This window comes from Lagopus muta, chromosome 1, assembly GCF_023343835.1.
Source record: "Lagopus muta isolate bLagMut1 chromosome 1, bLagMut1 primary, whole genome shotgun sequence".
NCBI classification, from domain to species: Eukaryota; Metazoa; Chordata; class Aves; order Galliformes; family Phasianidae; genus Lagopus; species Lagopus muta.
Window position 1 is genome coordinate 75,403,426 of NC_064433.1, and position 21,199 is coordinate 75,424,624.

Here is a 21,199-nt window from a genome sequence, read left to right on the forward strand (position 1 = left end):
TTTCTGGTGCTTTACTTCCTTCTTTTTGTGAAGTAGCAGCCAAATACACTGGCTGCCTATTATAATCCATGTTACTGTTCTTTCTGATTATTTTTGCTGCATTTTTTTTTTCTTTCCCAGCTTTATTTGAACAAACACGTATGTATGAGAAACTCTCTTCACAAACATCTACCACTGTTTAGATGCTGCCAGTGACAGCAATAAAAATTAAGGCAGAAAACTAGTCCTGAATTTGTGCTTGCACAACACCAGAACAGGCACAGCTAAGAGAAAAGGAGAATGTTACAATCCAACTAATGTGATCTGTGTCGCTCTGCAGCAAATTCAACCTGTCTAAAAAGAGCACATTAAAAAAACTGTTTCACAGCCTCAGTTAAAAAAGCCTGGTTTCTTCAGGTTACAAAAAGAGATATTTTGTGCTGTGATTTGGAGGACTGAAAACAAGGACTAGAACTAGCTGGATTTTTTTGATTATTTGTTTAGTTTTTGATAGGTTGGGGAGATGTTTATATATATATATATATATATTTAAATTGAAGTATTTCCACATCTTTGGAAATTTTACAGTTTCTGTTCAGGAGAGAAAAGTTCTCAGTGATACTGCTATTCTGGCAATTAAATATTTTGATTGGTGTGTATGTGTATTTCAGTATGTTTTTTTTTTTTTTTAATACATTTTTGTGAGGTTGGAAGTAAGAAGAAACAGTAATAAATCAGTATTGATTTGGAATACTTTTTGCTCAGAACATCATTTCAATTTTAATTTATGAGTGTGCATGTGTGAATGAGTGCTGATTCTATTTAAGACATTAAGGTAGAACTGAAATGGCAGAATTCATTTGAAAGAGGAATTTTGTTGCTTGTTCAGCTCTACTATGTGACCTTCTTACTGCTTTGCTAAATAAAACTGCCATCTATCACTTCTGTTGTCTATGAGCCTGGAAGTAAGGGTAGAAGTAATTCCCCTTGTGAGGAGTTGCTCTAGTGTCTACAATGAGCACTTGTTTTAATTTTGTGATTATACAACTGAATAATGCAAAATTATAATTTACATACAGACTGCACAATATAAATTAACTAGGAAAATTAAAAAGCACTTTTATTTCTCCTGAAAAAAAAATATTTTGTAATATGCCTTACTGTTGTCCAAGTGGTTGGCCTTGATAATTTTTTCAGAGTAGTCAGATATACTTGAACATTCAATCTAGAAAAAAAGAAGAAAAGAGGAAGGGTAATTAGACGTTACTGATATCAGATGCATGAATATATACAAAATCTACTGAAATCAGCAGAGCCTGTGCAGAACATTCAGTGACTGTTGAAGAGTAAATCAAACCTGTGTGTTCAATATCTTGAACAATTCTATCTTAATATTTAAACTGAAGTCTGTGCATAAGTTAAACTGGCTCATACAGAAAGGACTGTTTCTAAAATTGTTAAAATGTGGAAAAAAAGAGATCCTAACTACAAGTTTACTTAATATATAATCATAATGTATAATTTATTTTCACTACCTCAGATATCACCCTTCATTCAGAAACATCTCGTGAAGGGAATGATGGTACATTTCCTCATACATTTTAAAACAAAATAGATTCAAGCTTTGTGAGTAATGTTAAAATTCAAACCATGGAAATATGGTCTGTTTCCAAAACAACTGCTTTTAATTGTTAAATTCTATCCCAATGCATGCTATTAAAAATAATAAAGGAATTTTACACAGAAGTCATTGAAATAAGATTATTTATAAATCATCCGTATCTACTTTTCTTTTCATATGACCAATGTAGTGGAAATGCTAAGTCGTGGCTGGAAACAGTGATTGAGCACATGGTAAGAGGGCAGGGGCAACCCAAGGGAACATGCAATGGACCTGAGTGACTAGAACAGGTGGAGCCAGGCTCCATCCCTTCCTTCCCAGACCTCATTTAAAGGTTGGTAACAGAGATCCCTGTGTACCTTCAGGCCCTCTGAAAGTAAGCAGATTATTTTCCTATATTTCTGTGTCTTCTGCTGTTATATCTAACCAGATCCCCGCTCCCTGTAACTTAAGACCTTGCTACCTTGCCATTTTGTTACGCTTTCTATCACATTGCTCTTAGCAAGCCAGGCAGAAGAGACAGCTGTATACATACTTAGGATGGATTATCTTAAAGGAATAACATGTTGGCTGGACACCAGGACCCATAATATCCCAAAGAAGGAACTCCTGGGATTCGTGAGTTTCCCTGAGTGCTGCTCAGATTATTTAAGAATGGGGACCTATAAGTGACAACATCAAATCTCCTTCTAAGGTGGCAGAGTTGTTGAATAAATTAGATCAAACTTTCTCTAACAACAGAGACATCCACTGTGACATGTCTCCGACTACTAGCACATATCATTCCTCTGTGGAAGAACTAGAAGAGGAAAACAAGTTTTTAAAAGCTAGTAGCAAACAACTGGAAAACAAAACTACACTTCTGACAGGGAGAACTGCCCCATCTTCAACTGTCATTTCCCCTCTAAAAGTAAGAGGAGGTAAAGGCCCCAGATCTTTGGAACCTGGCTGAATCTAAAAAGAAAACTAATAAGACAAAAGCTCAAACAGAGGATATGGGCTCCCAAATCTTCTAGAGATAAGACCAATCATAACCCAAAAAACAAAGGAAGTCCAGGACAGACTGGTGGGTTTTCCACCGGAGGAATGGCCCCCTGCCCACACCATCTTAAATATGATGGCATGCCTGTGCATGGCTGCTGAGCTGAAGGGATCTGCTAGAACATTTTAGACAAAAACCAAATGAGTGTGCCAGAATGGCTGCTTAGGCTGTGGGATATAGGGGTGGAAAGCGTCACAGTGAGCAGGCCAGAAATTTCAAAGCTGGTGTTCATCACTACTCCCCCTGCCCTCAGGCAAAGGATTTATGCTGCAGTCCAGCACAATCAGGAAAATCCAGTGGTTAATGTGTAGAATCTCATGGCCAAATAAAAATTTCATTCCCATAAATACAGTTTATAGACTTCAGTGGAAGAACTCCAAACTTGTGTAAGAGTATTAGGTATGAAAGAGGCAGTCTGTGAAGACGTGTTTGAAAGTCCAGACCTAGTTTTCAATAGGGATAAGAGATCTCATCTTACAACAAACACCTGCCATACTGGTATGGCACACTAGTGTCTATACTAAGTCCCCTGGTGGCCTCAGAGGCCACTGTCCAACAGGCCGCCCAGTTAGTAGCCAATCAGAGGGAAACAGTGCCTGAGGGCCAGACACAATATTGGGATGTTGGAAGGGTCTGAGGTCTTACCCATAGCTAAAACTAGGAGGCCTGCACAATAGACATCACGACTGGGACTCATGTGAATAACCTCAAAACAGACAGTTCAATGATTTAATCCAGGATGGAGTTTAATTTGCAAAAATTGATCACCAGCTCAATCATGTTCTCCTCCAGCTATGGAAGCAGCTGGAGGAAAATAAAAAATTTCAAAACACCCCCAGAAAAGTAGGGTAAGAATTATTGAAGATGTTTTAATGGGAGCATGGAACCTAGAAGATTTTATAGTTCCTAAAAAAAGGAAAAGGCCTCCTGAAATGACTTGGGTGATTATGCCCAAGCCACATGAGAAAAAAAAATTGGTGATTGTGCAACTACTTGCATGGTGGGGAAGGTCAGCCCCCCTGCAACTAGGGCACCCAGACAGGACCAGATGCCCTATGTAGAATTGGCTGTCTTTTGGTCCCAGAAAAATATACAGAGTGGTGGCATTAGTGGACACAGGCACAGAAACCTCAATTATTTATGGTGATCTGACTAAATTTCAGGGAGATGGAGTGATTGGTGGGTTTGGGGGCAGACCATCCCTGTAACCCAGACATGGTTGAAGTTTACGAGTTGGGTGTCTCCCGTCCTGGGAGTATAAGGTATCTACTTCTCCAGTCCTAGAATAAATAATGGGCATACACATATTATGGGATCTGACTCTCCACTGACTGTGGAAGAGTTCAGACTGAGAGAGAGATGTATTAGTATCCAGGTGGTACAGGAGATATTAAGAGGCCATGTGAAACATGAGCCTATCTGCCTGCCAGAGCTGTGCTGGATTACTAATACAAAAAAGAGTAGACTCCTGGGACAGCAAGAGGAAATCTCAAGAATGGTGCAAGAACTAGAAGAAGAACTAGAAAAAGTGTGAATCAAGACTTGCACATAGCCTATGTAATTCCTCTATATGGCTGGTATGGAAGTCATACAGCACATGGAGAATGACAGAGGATTACAGAGAATTCAGTAAGGTCACACCACTTGTGCATGCAGCCATACCCAATACCGCATCTCTCATGAACACATTCAGTAGGAAGATAGAAACCTATGATTGTGTCCTATATTTGGCAAATGCATTCCTTAGTATTCCCATCCACGAAGAATTGTAAGATCAGTTTGCATCCACGTGGGGAGGCAGGCAGTGACCTCTCAGGTCCTGCCATCCTTCCAGGTCACGTGCATTCACCTACATATTGTCATAACCTAGTGGTACATGACCTCGCCAATTAGAATAATCCTAATAACATCAAACTGTACCACTATACTGATGATCTCATGCTGATTTCTGACTCACTGGAGGCATTATGAAAGGCAGTAAGATTTGCTGACTACCTATCTACAAGAGAAAAGGTGGGCTATAAACCCACAGAAGGTGCAGGGACCAGGCCTGTTTGTGAAATTCCTGGGTGTAGTTTGATTGGGAAGGATCAAAGTACAACCCAGTGCAATAATAGACAGGGATCATGTGTTCCCAGTCCCTACCACACCAAAAGCAGCTGCTAGAGTTTTTGGGTGTATTGGGAGACTGTCATTCCTTTATACCCTGGAGTATAAAGGGGATGCCGGGGATGCTGCTGTTCTAGGGGATCCTACATCCTCTATAAAGGCGGTGAGACAGAAAGCCCAGCTGAAGTGCTTTTATACCAATGCACACAGCCTGGGAAATAAACAGGACAAGTTGGAAACTGTGATGCGCTTGGAAAGTTATGACCTTGTTGCTATCACGGAAACATGGTGGGATGACTCCCATACCTGGAATACCACCACTGAGGGATATCGGCCCTTTAGAAGGGATTGGCAAGGTAGGAAGGGTGGGGGAGTTGCCCTCTATGTCAGAGAGTGGATAGACTGTGAGGAGCTTCCTCTGAGAAATGGTCAGGAACAGGTGGAGAGCCTGTGAGTTAGAATTAGGGATGGGTCTAACAAAGGTCAGCTGGTGATAGCAGTATATACTACAGGTCACCTGATCAAGGGGAGACTGTTGAGGAGGCTTTCTTGCTTCCAGTGCAGGGGGCTTTGTGCTCATGGGCTCTTGTTCTGATGGGGAACTTCAACCATCCGGATATCTCTTGGAAAGACCACGCGGAGAGCTGCAGGAGGTCCAGGAGGCTCCTGGAATGCATTGATGATAACTTTCTGGTCCAGGTATTGGACAGACCGACCAGAGGTGAAGCGTTGCTGGACCTGCTGCTCACCAATGCGGAAGAATTCATTGCAGGTGGTAAGGTTGGAGGCAGCCTGGGCTGCAGTGACCACGCCCTGGTTGAGTTTGTGATCTCGATGGATGTGGACCTGGCAAAGACTGGTGTCAGGACCCTGAACTTTGGTAGGGCGAACTTTAAGCTGTTCAATGGGCTGTTGGCCAAGATCCCCTGGGATGCTGTCTTTAAAAACAAAGATGTTGAGGAGAGCTGTCTACTCTTCAAGGATGCCTTCCTGAGAGCACAAGAGCTCTCCGTCCCTCTGAATAAGAAAGTGGACAGAGGAGATAGGAAGCCGGCGTGGCTCGGCAAGGACCTGCTGGCATGCTGAGGGCGAAGAAGGTGCATACAAGCTCTGGAAACATGGGCGTGTCACCTGGGAAAAATACAGGGATGCCGTCTGGATTTGCAGACGTGGGATCAGGAAAGCCAAGGTGCAGGCAGAACTGAACTTGGCAAGGGACATGAAAAACAGTAGGAAGACTTTCTACAGGTACATTGGCCAGAAGAGACAGGTCAAAGCGAGTGTACCTCCTTTGGTAAATGTAAAAGGAGGTAAATGTAAAAGGCTTCAATGGACGAAGAGAAGGCTGAGGTACTGATTGAGTTCTCTGCCTCAGTCTTCACTGGCGGCCAGAATTCCAGTACTTCTCACGTCCCTGAACCCTGCATCCATAAACCATAGGTGGAGACCGGGGCAGTAAATCCTCCCCCACTGTGAGGACAGAGCAGGTCCGAGACTGCCTCATGAGACTGAACATGTACAAGCCTATGGGACCGGACTGCATGCATCCCAGGGTTCTGAAGGAGCTGGCTGAGGTGATGGCCAAGCCGCTCTCCATCATATTTGAAAAGTCGTGGCTGTCAGGTGAGGTCCCGGATGACTGGAGGAAGGGTCACGTCACTCCCATTTACAAGAAGGGGAGCAAGGAGGACACGGGGAACTACAGGCCGGTGAGTCTCACCTCTGTGTCTGGGAGAAAAAGCTTAACATGAGCCAGCAGTGTGCCCTTGCAGCTCGGAAAGCAAATGGCATCCTGGGCTCTGTCAGAAGAGGGGTGGCCAGCAGGGACAGAGAGGTAATTGTCCCCCTCTACTCTGCTCTTGTGAGGCCCCATCTGGAGTACTGTGTACAGATCTGGAGCCCCCAGTACAAGAAAGACAGGGAGCTGTTGGAAAGGGTCCAGAGGAGAGCCACGAAGATGATCAGGGGACTGGAGCATCTCCCCTATGAAGATAGGCTGAGGGAGCTGGGCTTGTTCAGCCTGGAGAAAAGAAGAAGGCTGTGAGGAGACCTCATTGCAGCCCTTCAGTACCTAAACGGAGCCTACAAACAGGAGGGGAATCAACTCTTTGAAAGGGTAAATAACAGCAGAACAAGGGGAAATGGTTTGAAGTTGAGGGAGGGAAGATTTAGGTTGGATGTCAGGGGCAAGCTCTTTACAGTGAGAGTGGTGAGGTGCTGGAACAGGCTGCCCAGAGAGGTTGTTGATGCCCTGCCCCTGCAGGTGTTCAAGGCCAAGTTGGATGGGGCCCTGGGCAGCCCGGCCTAGTATTAAATGGGGAGGTTGGTGGCCCTGCATGTGGCAGGGGGGGTTGGAGATTCATGATGTTTGAGGTCCCTTCCAACCCTGGCCATTCTGTGATTCTGTGTGATTCTCTGACTTTATACTGACTCTCAAAGAAAGGCCAAACATGAGATTGGTGGAAAAAAAACAGAATGAGAGTCCTTCCAGCAAGCAAAAACAAGCTGTTAAACAGGCCCAGGTGCTGGGTATATTGGATCCTACCCTCCTGCCGAGGGTAAAAGCTGCTGGTAGGTCCAGTATCCCTTGTCTTGTTTGTCGTTCCAATCTGTCACCTCAGAGTTGGAAACCAGCTTGCCTTCTTCCAATTGCAAGGATTTAAGCCTGTGTCAGTGCACAATACTACTTTCACTATGAATCAGGTGTTGTGAGTCCAACCTACTGATCAGGTTTGTTTGTGATTACACTTGGTCTCTATTACTGCTTCTTTTTCTTTTTATCCCCTGTTGTATAGGGAAAGGTCTCTGGCCAGACACCCTCAGAGGGAGCCCTCACTTTCCTTTTACATAGCCTTACGATTAGAAGTCTTGTCCGTACCTACAACCATTTTTATTTATTCAGTTTTTCTGTCTGCATTCCCGTCTGTCTGCGTTCCCATCTGGTGTTTTCAGTTTCATTTTTTTACTTGTTTTGGATGATTCTTAAGGAAACAAACAAACAAACAAACTTGGGTTTGGCTTTCCAAACTTTCTAGAGAAAAAAGGTCAATACAATCAAAAATTCTGTTTTATGAGCGACTACAAGTTTGTTTGTTTGTTTTTTTTTAAAAAAATAAGGAAACACAGAACAAGAATATGCTTAATTGTGTAGGTGAAGAAAGAGGAAACTAGATTCTTTGCCAGACTTTTCCCCTATTCTCTTTCAATTCAGTAATCTGCTTAAATTTGTCCAATTTTATAAAGCACTTGGATTTCGTGAAAGCTGTGTGTTCCAATAAATAAAACCTCAATTTCTACAGCTGTGTTTAGTTTGTTGCATGTATATTCACTTGTACTTTCATTATGCTTCTCAGACATCATCTTAATGCTGTATCTCCTCTTACGAGATATTTTTTATTTTTTTATACAGTCACTACTGTCATTGTAAATATTATTCATAGAATGGCCTGGGTTGAAAAGGACCACAGTGATCACCTAGTTTCAACCCCCATGCCACGTGCATGAGGTCACCAACCTCTAGACCAGGCTGCCCAGAGACACATCCAGCCTGGCCTTGAATGCCTCCAGGGATGGGGCATCCACAACCTTCTTGGGCAACATGTTCCAGTGCATCACCACCCCCTGTGTAAAAAAACTTCCTCCTAATAGCTAACCTAAACCTCCCCTGTCTCAGTTTAATACCATTCACCCTTGTCTTATCACTATCCATTCTTATAAGCAGCCCTTCCCCTTCCTGTTTGTGTGCTCCCTTCAAGTACTGGAAGGCTGCAATGAGGTCTCCCCACACCCTTCTCTTTTCCAAGCTAAACAAGCCCAGTTCCCTCAATCTTTCCTCATAGGAGAGGTGCTCCAGCCCTCTGATCCTCTTAGTGGCCCTCCTCTGGACCCACTCTAAGAGCTCCACGTCCTCCCTGTACTGGTGGCCCCAGGCCTTGACACAGTACTCCAGGTGGGGCTCACAGGAGCTGAATAGAGGGGGACAACCACCTCCCTCTCCCTTTTTTTTTGGCCACCCTTTTTTTTAATGCAGCCCAGAACATAATTGGCCTTCCGGGCGGCAAGCGCACTCTGCTGGCTCATGTCCAGCTTCTCATCCACCAGTATCCCCAAGTCCTTCTTCACAAGGCTGCTCTCAAGGAGATCTTCCCCCGATTTGTATAAATACAAATGGTTGCCCCAACCCAAGTGCAGCACTCTGCACTTGGCCTTATTGAACCTCATTATGTTTTCATGGACCCACTTCTCCAGCCTGTCCAGGTCCCTCTGGATGTCTTCCCTTCCCTCCAGTGTATCAACCACACCACTCAGCTTGGTGTCATCTGCAAACTTGCTGAGAGTGCACTCAATGCCATCATCTATGTCATTGATTAAGATGTTGAAAGCACTGGACCCAAGTCCGACCCTTGAGGGACATCGCTTGTAACCGGCCTCCATCCTGACACAGAACCATTGATCACAACCCTTTGGCTGTGTCCAGCCAGCTTAATCCATTGAACAGTCCATCCTTTAAATCCATACCTCTCCAGTTTAGGGAGAAGGATGTAGTGAGGGACCCTGTCATAAGTTTTGTAGAAATTCAGGTAGATGACATCCATCGCCATTCCCCCCTCCACTAAAGCCATCACTCCATCATAGAAGGCCACCAGATTGGTCAGGCAAGATCTGCCCTTGGTGAAGCCATGCTGGCTCTCTCAAATCAGCCCTTTATCTTGTACGTGCCTTAACATAGCTTCTAAGAGGATCTGCTCCATGATCTTCCTAGGCACAGAGATGAGGTTAACCGGCCTGTATTTCCCTGTGTCTTTCTTTCTCCCTTCCTTAAAAATGGGAGTAATGTTTCCCTTTTTCCGGGGACTTAATCTGGACTTCGTCTGGATAGCCATGATTTTTCAAATATGATGAAGAGTTACTTAGCAACCACATCAGCCATCACTTTCAGAACCCTAGATGGGTATCATCCAGCCCCATGGACTTATACACGTTCAATTTCATGACGAGGAGGGCTTGGACTTGTTCCACTGTCACAGTGGGATAGAAACCACTCCCCACACCCTCACCTAGAGGCTCATGGTCCTGGCAAACATGGGAAACCTGATCACCCATGAAGACTGAAGCAGAGCACTCATTGAGTACCTCAGCTTTTGCTATGTCTGAGGAAGCCAGCTCCCCGTTACCTTTCATCAGAGGGGGGATGCTCTCCTTGGCCTGTCTCTTCCTACCTGTGTACCTTTAGAACACCTTCTTGTTATCTTTTACATCCACCGCCAAGTTCAGCTCCATCTGCGCCTTGGCATTCCTAATCCTATCTCTACACACACGGACAACAGCCCTGTATTCCTCTCAGACTACACAACCCTGCTTCCATTTTCTGTACATTTCCCTCTTATCCCTTAGTTTGAACTGCAGATCCTTGCACAGCCATGAGCCATATATATATATCCATATATGGATATGGATATATCCATATATATATATGGATATATATATCCATAATATACAAAGGAAATATCCCCATATTTCTATTTGCTCCCTGGGCTGGATCCTCACCACTGCTTTTTTTTAATGTAAGTCAGATAATGTCTACCATGTGTCTTGATATTACGTGTCAGTTTAACTCATTAACTATACAATGTCGTTTGTGTGAATGTTCAATGAAATTGATTTGAAATTGGTCTGAATTTTATATGACTAAATGCAATGGATAAGACAAGGTTTTCAAGGGATAATTGAATATATTTTTCCATCCACTTCCCACTGACAAGCATAAACAGGCCTTCCCATCATATGTTTATACATCTTCCAGCAGCTCCCTAGTTGGGATCTACTGTGATATCTTTGTTATCTTCCATGATGGCTAGGGTTTTGGAGCACATGAAGAAAGAACTGCTGAGGAGACAAGTTCTGTTTCTTCTATAGAAGGCAAACCTGAGGGGTCATCCAATAGTTATCTTCAACTATCTAAAAAGGACTTGCTGAGAAAAAAATGTCAAACATTTTTCAGAACTGAACATTGACAGAACAAAAGGCAGCAGTTATGACCTGTGGCAAGGGAAATTTACCCTAACTGTAGCAATAGAGTAAGTGCTGAGAGAGAATTTAGAGTCTCCATCCATAGATGTTTTTGAAACTAAGCTGCACAAGGACTTGAGCAACTTGATACAGCTTCATATTTAACTCTGCTTTGAGCAGGAGGTTGGATAAGAGAATTCCAAAACTAAATATTTCTGAATCGATGACTCTATGATTTGCACATCCTGGAGACCCTGAAATGATTTTAGCAGTTTGGCTGAGTAGCAAAGAACATCCAACAGTGGTTTAGAGGGAACAAGAAGAAACAGATAGGACTATGGATGAATTCGAACCTGAAGACGGGAAAAGGGGATAAAAATAATGATTTCGGTATCATGGTAGCCAGAGAACCAACACTCTGCATTTGTCGACAGTGCCCATAACACACTGAAATATCAAATCTAACTTTAGAGAAGGAACAGTAACAACTCAGTTCTGTGTAATAATTCCTGTCAAACATTTGCTTTTAATAGGAACACTCACAGTTTCCAGTGGAAATCTTTGCTAAAAGGACCGTAGAGTTAAATTTGAATTTGAAAGTGATTTCCACTTCCATGGTTCTGAAATGTCTGCTTTTCCAGCACAAATACAACTGTAGCTTGATAGGTGACAAGTTCATGGCGACGTAGCTCTTGTGACAAGAATATTAAAGCTAAGTTCCTTTGAGTGCTAAGTTTTCCTGGCTTCTCAGCTCTAGTGCTGAACAGTCTGTGGTTGAGCTGACACTTCAGTGAGCTTTATAAATGCTTGAACTCGAAAGAAATTCGAAGGAAACCAAAAGAAACCTGTGAAAAGTATTTTATTTTTTTTTTACTGGTTGAATTGTCTGGCAGTGAATTGTCTTGGAAATATGGGTATGTAGCAGATAATTGAAGATTCACTTTCCCTCCCTTCCCCCAATGTACACAAAAATAGCAAGCACTATTTCTTGATTTTAAAAGCGTATACTACTGTAAGTCCTAGAAAACTTCAGACCTCCACTGAAGACTCTGTAATTCAAAGCTTGAAAGGGAGAATTACAAACCAAGACAAGCAAGAAATAGAAATCAGTGCAAATCCATTTTGCTTGTTTCTCTCTCAGGCATAATTTGCAAACAAACTATGAGTATGAGGGAAAGTATTCTTACCCCATATACCTTCTTGGCTCCTGCCTTTGCAGCAAACATGGAGAGGATTCCTGTGCCACTTCCAACATCAAGGACAATCTTATCTTTAAAAACATGCTTATTGTGATACATTGAGTTTCTGTAAGTTAATGTACGCACTTCATCCTTTAACATTTCCTGTGGTGAAAAGAAAGCATAATGTTATTATTTAAGTGCTTATTTATATTCAACATTGCTGCTGAATTAATTACCTTATTGTAATTTAAGAATTATTAGCAACCTGAAGAGTTTTCCAAGTACTTTGGAGTGCGTGCATCAAAGCCATTTTAAAAGGCAATCAACTTAGGAGTGAATTATTAAGAATAAGCATGATGTCTTTCATACAATTTTATTTCTATAAATATTGTATCACTCTTACAAATGGCAAACAGAACTTAATCTGATCACAGCAGTGATATGAGTGTAGACAGAAGCAATAAAGAAAAACAAACTTTTTCCTATGTTGTGAACAACCTAGAACCTCAACTTTCTCCTTAAGCACAAGAGAATAATTCCATAAAACATTATAAGAAGGCATGAGCCTTGCAGAAAAAGGTGAAGCTAGTCTACAGTAGAGCTTGGAAATAGTGTTCTGTTTTTGGAGCTCTGTTTCTACTCCTTTGTTCACTCGTTCATTCATAGGACCAGTTTTGAATTAGAATGAATAGACTGGAACAACAGTACTCTGGGATGAATCCCAACAGGCATGATAAGTTTAAGAACAATCCACTGATAAAATAAGTTCCTTACAGTTTTGGTGTTCCGGAACAGAAAGTTGCTGCTTCCACAGTCATGATCCACCATATCACAGGACAAGGCCTATCATTAATACTAAAGACTGAGGCAAAGAAAGACATTTTCTGCCTTTTCATTATCACCATTTTTCAGGTGACCAGCTTCATCCAGTAACAATCCAATATTTTCTTTTGAGCTCCTCTTACTATTAACATACTTTTTTATTATCTGAAACATTGCTGGTTAGTTTTAACTCTGGCTGAGCTTTGGCCTTTCCTGTACTCTTCCAGCAAATGTGAACTGCAGCTCTGTAATCTTCATGTGTGGCCTTATTTTGCTTAGAGACGTTCGTTTTTTGGCTTGAGGAGTTCTCTCTTCAACAAAACTGATCTTAAGCCTCACTGACTTGACTTATAGCACACTGTGATTGCCTGCTCCCCCGTTTTTAAAAGGTTGTCCTTAGAAAGGGATCAGCTCACCCTAAGCCATCAAAAGCAAATTCCCACAGAACTCTACTCACTCACTCCCTGAGTATTTTGAAGTTTTCTCTCTTAAAATTCAGAGTAACAACTCTGCTCATCATTTTTGTCATTTCACCAAAAATTTTAGACTCAATCGTTTTGTTATTGCTTTTGACTGAACTGTATTGTATTCTCTATCTAAAGGTCTTCTCTATTCACAAACAGTGAGTCTAGGAGGACAACTTTCCTGGCTGGTTCACTAAATACTTGTGAGAAAAAGTTATCTTCAAAGTACTTCAGGAATTTCTCAGCAGTGCAGTATTCCTGAACAAAATTGAAATCTTCTGGAAGAGCAAGGGCAACCAATCCACAGATTTCTCCTAATTGAATAAAATAACCAATCAGTACTATCATCCTGGTTGAATGAACAATAATTCAATAAATCCCGCGTGACATCATCTTATTTATTATCCATACCCCTCTCAACCACATCATCTCTTAACTAGAAATTAAAAGAGACCTCTAGAAGCCCTCTAGTTTATTTGTCTGGTTGAGGCTAAATAACCTAGAACAGATTTCTCAGAGCCTCATTCAGTCAATTTTTGAAAATGCCTAAGGATGGACACTCCACAACCAGCATTTGACTAACCTCACAGTGATGATTTTTACCAATTAAGTTTGTTGGTAACAGGACAGCCTGTTGCCTCTTGTGCTTTTTAATTACTAGAGTAGTGGAAATAGTTATGTGATTGTGAAAAATGCTACTGCATGTTATATTGTAGCTTTTTACAGGCTAGTCTTTAAGTTTCCTTCCTCTTGAGTCATGGAATTTATTAGTGATTTCTTTAGACTTCATCCACAGACAACTTTTTGCTTGTAAACGTGAATTTTCTAGATGCTATTGGGCTATATGTTCCTATTAATGCAACCTGCACATTCAAATAACACGTCAGGAGTAAAAAAAATCACTTGGCTTCGTATGTCAGTTAAGTAACTTTCCTGCCATTATCTGTAATCAAATATTCAAGAGAACAAAAGACCTATGTTAACAATGAGGTAGTTTCCATTTGTGATCAGGTTAGTTTCCAGTTCTCGTAAACATACTAAATTAATGTGCTCAGATAAGATCACCATTGTACAAATAGCTAATAGAAGCTCTGTGGAGATCTTGTTTAAGGATTCGAGTGGGACAGACGGTTGAGTATGGATCTCTGGAGAAGTGGCACCTGACCAGTTCATTCACTGTTTTGAAGAAAAGCTGAGAAACAACAATCATTAGGAAGTGGGAAGGGATAAATGATAAATCACAGACAACTTTGTGGGTTTTTTTTGTTTTTCTAAAATAATTACTGAGATAAAAAATAAATATTACCTCATGAATTCCAAAGTGCGCATAGGAATCAAAGTAATAATCTCTGGATGTCATCTCTTCTGGACTGAGGAGCTTTGCCATTTTGCCTCGGCCTGGACAACCTGGTTGCAATGGGACATGTACGACAGACTGAACTGGCTTTGGAACGACAGTAGGCTGAGGAGTCTGGGATGGGACAGAGCAAACCTAGAAGAATACAGAGTGTTGTTTGTTAAGGTACATCATTAAAAGAGGGTATTTCTCTCAATGCCTAGTGTAGTGATATTGTAACTAGCTAAGAGGCAGTAGCAACAAAGACACTTGGGCTATCATAAGAGAAATCTAAGAAAATGGATTCTTTCTATTCTGAGCTCTTATTTGCTCTGTCTTGAAAATTTTCCTTAATGGCTTTTTCTTTGTTGTTGCAGATAACCTTCATCAGCACAAAGTCACTGGAAAATACTGGCGTTGACTGAAGTGAGTGACTCCAAACATGCTCAAAATAACATTGACACACAACAGTTAAGAGCCAGCTTTTCTCCCTTAGGGTCACACTTTTCTAGCAAATGACCACAGCCTTGTGAGAGGCAAGTTGTCGTAACTAAATACGTACTAAACCCCCACAATGAAAGGGTTTTTAGCCCTGTGTTGCTGACGTGAAAGGCAGGATTCATAATAGATTCTTAATTGTAAGGTGACGTATCTGGCTCTATAAATGAGGCAGGCCTGAGAAAGTTTGAAATATCTGAAAATCCCTATCACTCTCTAAAAATCTATCAGCATGTTCAGAAAGCAGCGTTAGGAGCTATGTGGAATATATTACTGTACTGGATGTGACGGGGATGGAGTTAACTTTCCCCACACCTGCCCATATACTGCCATGCTTTTCTCTTTTATGTAGAATAGCTTTGATACAGTACTAATGTTTTGGCTATTGCTGAGCAGCATCAAGACTGTCTCTCTAAATTCCCATTCACCAAAGGCGAGAGATAGGCAGGAGACAGGGAGAGAACTTGGTCTGTACAGCTCACCTAAAACTAAGGAGATATTATATGACATCATCCTCTTCAAAAAGAAGAAGGAAAGAGGGGGAAAGGGAGATTCTCACTGTGAAAGTGTTTACCCTTCTGACCAACCACTACAAACACCAAGGCTCTCTTTCACAAGACATGACTGAATATCAATTGATGTTGGGAAATAGTTTTTTTCCACAGGACCTTTTTTTTTTTTTTTTTTTTTTTTTTTCTCCCTCCCATTTAACTACTCCTTTTCTAAAAACTTGATTTTTTTCTTCTGTTCATTGTATTTTATCACTCACTTTCTGAGACAGGGGAGGTGAGAGAGAAGCATGTTATTTAGTTAAACATGCTGTTAGTTGCTAAAGAATCACAGTTACCTCTTAATTTGTTTTACTATTTTAGAGAGTCATGTGGTACCAACATGCTCTGGACTACTGCATTTTGTTTCTCCTTGGTATCACACTTTCAACAGAAAACTTTCAAAAGAGCCAGAATTGTCACACTACCTTGACTCAGATCTGACAGCTGCAGTCACTAAATCAAAAGACAGAAAGTTTCACAAACAATTAAAATGAAACGATAATAGTCAAGTCTATGAGTGCATCTCCATCTTTCATCCTTAACATGAAAATTATGAAAACTTAGATGGAAGAAAAAATTAGAGCTTCACATGTGCACTAAGTGATTTGCAAATAATGGCTAAACAACTTCAGGTATTGAGAAAGACAATCCCACTTAAACTTTCTTTTCTACTTTCTTCTGATTTTCAAACTCAGAAGTTTACCAGTGGGGACCAGATTTGCCTCAGCCTCTCCAAGGCAATTTTTAAAAAATTGCCCTATATTCTATACTATTGTAATGTAAGACATCATTCTCTTGTACTCTCTATGAATAGCATCAATTAGCCTAGTTTCGTTTACTTCTATATATATAAAAACAAACCCACACTTTTTCCCAGTTCCTTTGAAGATTTAAGTGTGTCGATTTCTGATGGTTTCTTTGGTCGGTTTGGGAGAAAGGAATACAAGTACTTCATGTTCCTGTAACACCTTTTGTACCAGAAGATCCAGGAGTGTCTTCTTTTCTATGTCTAAGTTTTTACTCCATCTCATTGACTTCACTCTTGTAAAGAATATAGTAGTTGCCAAATTATATTTTCATTTTTATCTTATCTAGTTCTGTCAAGATGTCTTCCAAATTCAATCCTGATACTTTTACTTACTTACTTTTATAATCTACTATTTTTCTCCACCAGTGTACACATTATTGAATCTTTATTGAATTTTTTATTGAATCATTTACTTGCCCTGCAGTCCTTTCTGAAATTTTCTGCTGAATTACAAAGATTTCAACGGTAGATGTTCCACACTGCATTTTAATTTAATACGGACTCTATAAGGTCTTACGCTTTTCTCCTAAATATTATTCTCTGCATCTTCTTATAAGCACAAAACGTAATTTTAATGTTCACATAATTTTCCACTGTGTTACTCTCTTAGGCGAGAAAGACACCAGATACATCACAGGCACTTGCACAAGAGCTATCTACTGGAGATTAAGGGGTACTACTGAGCACTGAGTATGCCTACTGCCAACGTATGGACTGGATGGGAAGACACTGAGTTACTTTGAAAAGTGTCTGAATGGCTGGGCCCAGAAAGTATTGGTCAGCGGCATAAATTCTAGACAGAGGCCAGTAACTAACAAAGTTCCCAAGGTGGGAAGAGTACTGTTTAACATCTTCAATAATGATGTAGAAAACATGACTGAGTGCACACTCAGTAAAACTGTTGGTGATGCAAAAACAGGGAGTGGCAGACAAACTTTAATCCAGAGGGACCTTGACAGGCTGGAAAAATGGGTTGACAGTCATCTTATAAAGCCAGTTTGAAGCCCAGACTCTGGGAAGGAACAAATCCAGAAACACTGGGGGCTGCCTGGCTGGAAAGTAGGTTGGCAGAAAACGATCTGGGGGTCCTGAAAAACACCATGCTGAGCATGAATCCGCAATGTGCACTTACTGCAAAGAAGGCCATTAGGATCCTGGGCTGCATTAGGCAAACTATTGCCAGAGGGTCAAGGTAGATGATACCTTCTTTTCAGCAATGGTTTTGCCTGAGCTGAAGTGCTGTATACAGCACTTCTGGGTGCCTCAGTTCAAGAGAGATGAACACACACACTAGAGAGTCCAAGAAAGACATTAGATCCTTCTCCTTCCTCTTCAGATACTGCATGACTTGTCTACTTTTCTACTCCACTTCTTTGTTAACACACAATATCTGTCTATACAGCCTAGAACCTGGTGCTTTACAGATAAGAGGAAAAGTTTCCAGTCTCAGGATTTCCACCATAAGGGAATTTGGCCATATATTGATTTAATAATCCTCCAGATGGATAGTGTCTGTACTTCTCCGGTCTTCCTTCCATGCACTATGTGTGAATGATGAAAAGGGAAAATTATTTGTCTTCAGAACTGTTTTTAAATCAATCATGTCTTGAAGTTGCTCCTGTTAAGAATAAATTTGTCTTTTCAGAGACTGAAAGCAGTGTATTTACAGATACGGATGTGCACATATGAATACTTGGCCAGGCCACAGTAGTGGCCTCAGTAGAATTTCCTATTGATATTGAAATGCACAGGAACACTGAACCTGAGAATATTTAAAAATTATAGTTGACCATTGAGATTGAGCTTGGGAACACATTTATGAACTCAGGTTTGTTGGATGTCAAGGAAAACAGGACAGGCACAAAGAAAATGACGTAACAGTGAAAGTGCATTTGTAAAAAATCCAAATGTCAAAAAAAATTCTGTACTTTAATACTTTATGCATAAAGTATATGTGAAGGTCACAGCATATTACAAACTCAACTGTAGTGGAACTGAAGAGAAAATGGTAATGGAAGCATTCATTACTTCAGATTTCCAACAACAGCAACTATAGCCAAGTGTGGCAACAATACTGCACTCGCCATCAGGAAATTCATGCCCATTTCCAGTTTTGTCATTAGCTTGGGTGAAACCCAAGGTTCTACACTTGAAGTAGAGTTATCCCATAGATACAGACTGAGAAACTGACTGCATAGCAATCTTGCATAGCAGTCCTGACGAAAAGCATTTTGAGTTTACAGGGTGGGGGTTGTGAAGCTAGGTTAAAAATGCTTTATTATGCTTCCTCGCTATATAAGAGAGAAAATGCATAATTAGCTACATTAAATGTAATGTGGTTAAACTGCGTGAAATTACTGATCTCCCTGTGTGATATGATATGATATGATTAAGACTCCATCTTTGATTCTGTGTCCAGTTCCGAGTCCGCCTGTCTCAAAAGGAAGTTGAATACACTGGAGACTGCACAGTGGAATATTACTAAGATGGTCTGCTATGGTGCAAAACCTCTGAGGAAATCTGGGCTTGTTGAATATGGTGAGGAAGAGGTAAAACACTCGGTAGTGGCTTATGAGTAGCTGTACGGATTGCTAATAAGATGACAATGTGAAACTCTTCTTGATAATGTCAGATGATGTGAACAGTTGCAGGTCACGCCCTGGGCAGTTCAGATTCACTGTTGGCAAAAGAAGGGTCTCACTGCATAAAAAAGTCTGACCATTTGTGCTTTATACATCAAGGAAAGAGATTTTCTTTCATCTGTCAGTGATATGTGAGTCGCTAAAAAGAAGCATACATGAAAAAGAGAAAAAAATTTCCTGCTGATAAAATCCTTCTCCCTAAAATATTTTCTGGGGGAAAGAAGATAAAATGAAGGTGCTGCTGTGGTGATTTTAGTTGAAGTGGGCAAGAAGGGCCTCAAACATAGACAATTTGGCATAATTTCAAGTACGAGATAAGGGCAGTTATCTCCAGTTAAACTGCAAGGACAGGAAATCAAAGGATGAATAAATAAAGGAGAAGAAAATATGAATAAAAAAGCAGATCGGCCGGAGAGCTGGCAGAAGAGAACAGGTAGAGAAAGGGAATGAACGTGTAGTGAAGATCTTTATGGGGAGGCACAAGCTAGGCATGATAGGCAGTGGTAGGTAGGCTGAAGGCACACACTCTGTTTAGTGGTCTCCCAAACCTCTTTTTTATCCCCACTGTTTTTCTCAGAAATGCCACTATTTCAGATACAGTAGTACAGATACTTCTCATTGCCTGCAATTTGACCATGTTCATTCTGAAGATTCTGAAGTGAAGTCTCTGACACTGTGTATTTTAATATCTGCTTTTATTCCCTCTGACCTTTAGCCTTTGTCATGCACTTCTTTGCTGACTTTTTTTTTTTTTTTTTTTTTTTTTTTCCCAGTACATCATCTTTTTATTGTCTTCTTCATGAACACTAATAGTTTTCAAGCTTCTCCTGGACATCACTACAGTTTTCAAGCACTAATGTTTAGGTTGAGAGAGGAAGTATTTATCAAAAGCTAAGGCGACCGGACATACTTCATCATGGCCACAAGTCAAAAAAGCAATTATCAGCACCCAGATAACTCAGTGTAAAACTATGGAAACTTAGACATGAAATGAACGCATAATTGCTTATGGCAAATGGAACATCAGGCAACTACCCTGACCCTTGCGGATTCATCACTAGAATTTTCATGCTTTTCTAAGACTCTTCACTTTATATATCAACAGCTATTCTATTGTATCAATCAGTCAAAAAAGGAAAACCGCATTTGAATTTAACCAAAATGTTGTGTTATGTTAATATTTTTAGTATTACCTTATTGTTTCATTATGAGTGATAAATTTATAAAAATTTGTAAGTAGGCCATCTAAAGGATTCTGCTGGAAGACAGTTCTGTTCCAAGAATTTCTATAAAGGCCACCAAAATTGGTCTCTGACAGGAGAGCAAGCGTCAGCTGCTCACGTAAAGAGTCAGCAGCTGAACTAGGTGTCTGCTATCTGTTCTTTCAGCCCTACCATTCTGAGAGAGGTCTATGGTTGTTCATCTGTTTTAACAGGAGTTTCACAGTATTGTTGCTTGCGTGTCAAGGCCAGGTCAGAGGTTGGAAATGAGAGAAGGAAGGTGTGGGAGTGAGCAGGAGAAGTATGCTGTCACACCATGATGGTGTGGCAGCATGGGGGGAGGACTGCATTACTAGCTGTCCTGATCTGCCTGCAACCTGACTGCACTAAGTCTTTCTGTAGATTCACTAGTTATACCTAGCTATAAATGGCTGTAGATCTACTAAGAGAATGGCATCTAAAAACCAGTTGCACCCTTAGGCTAGGTACAACTAGATTAGATTAACCGTGCCAAACAGAGATTGTGTAGTAAGCCATTCAAGTCTTAGTACATGACCAAACCCTGTTACAGTGTTTGTTCTTGCAAACCAACAGTATACGTGCATAAAATCTCTGATCAATGCAGTCTTACGAGGGCAGATGTAAATGCAACGATTATCTAGGTACGGTGACAACTTTCAACAGGAAATAGCAATTCTGAATTGTATAAAGATTGTACTGACCGTACATATTTTCTTTTATATAAAGATGATAATAGTTCTCTAGCAGCTGTTTTTTTCGATGTAATTAACAGTTCATTTTTCTTTAAGATGTCTTGGTAATGAACGTCAACATTAACTGCACGCTGTGAAGCACCGTTTGTATTTTCCATGGCACTTTTTTGTGTAGGGCCTCTTGGCTGCATCAAACACTTGCAC

General features: G+C 40.9%; 1 protein-coding gene across 4 annotated transcripts in view; it reads right to left on the reverse strand.

The window, feature by feature from the left end:
• Positions 1-16,573, reverse strand: part of LOC125697530 (protein arginine N-methyltransferase 8-like) — a 50,554-nt gene extending 33,981 nt beyond the window's left edge. For all 4 annotated transcript variants that reach the window (XM_048954825.1, XM_048954856.1, XM_048954837.1 and 1 more), the window contains exons 1-4: positions 16,478-16,573; positions 14,534-14,719; positions 11,948-12,103; positions 1,141-1,204 (exon numbers count right to left, since the gene is read on the reverse strand). In XM_048954825.1, the coding sequence (XP_048810782.1) occupies positions 1,141-1,204; positions 11,948-12,103; positions 14,534-14,719; positions 16,478-16,567 (496 nt within the window). In that variant the 5' untranslated portion in view covers positions 16,568-16,573. The remainder of the gene's footprint in view (positions 1-1,140; positions 1,205-11,947; positions 12,104-14,533; positions 14,720-16,477) is intronic.
• Between the last annotated feature and the right edge of the window lie 4,626 nt (positions 16,574-21,199).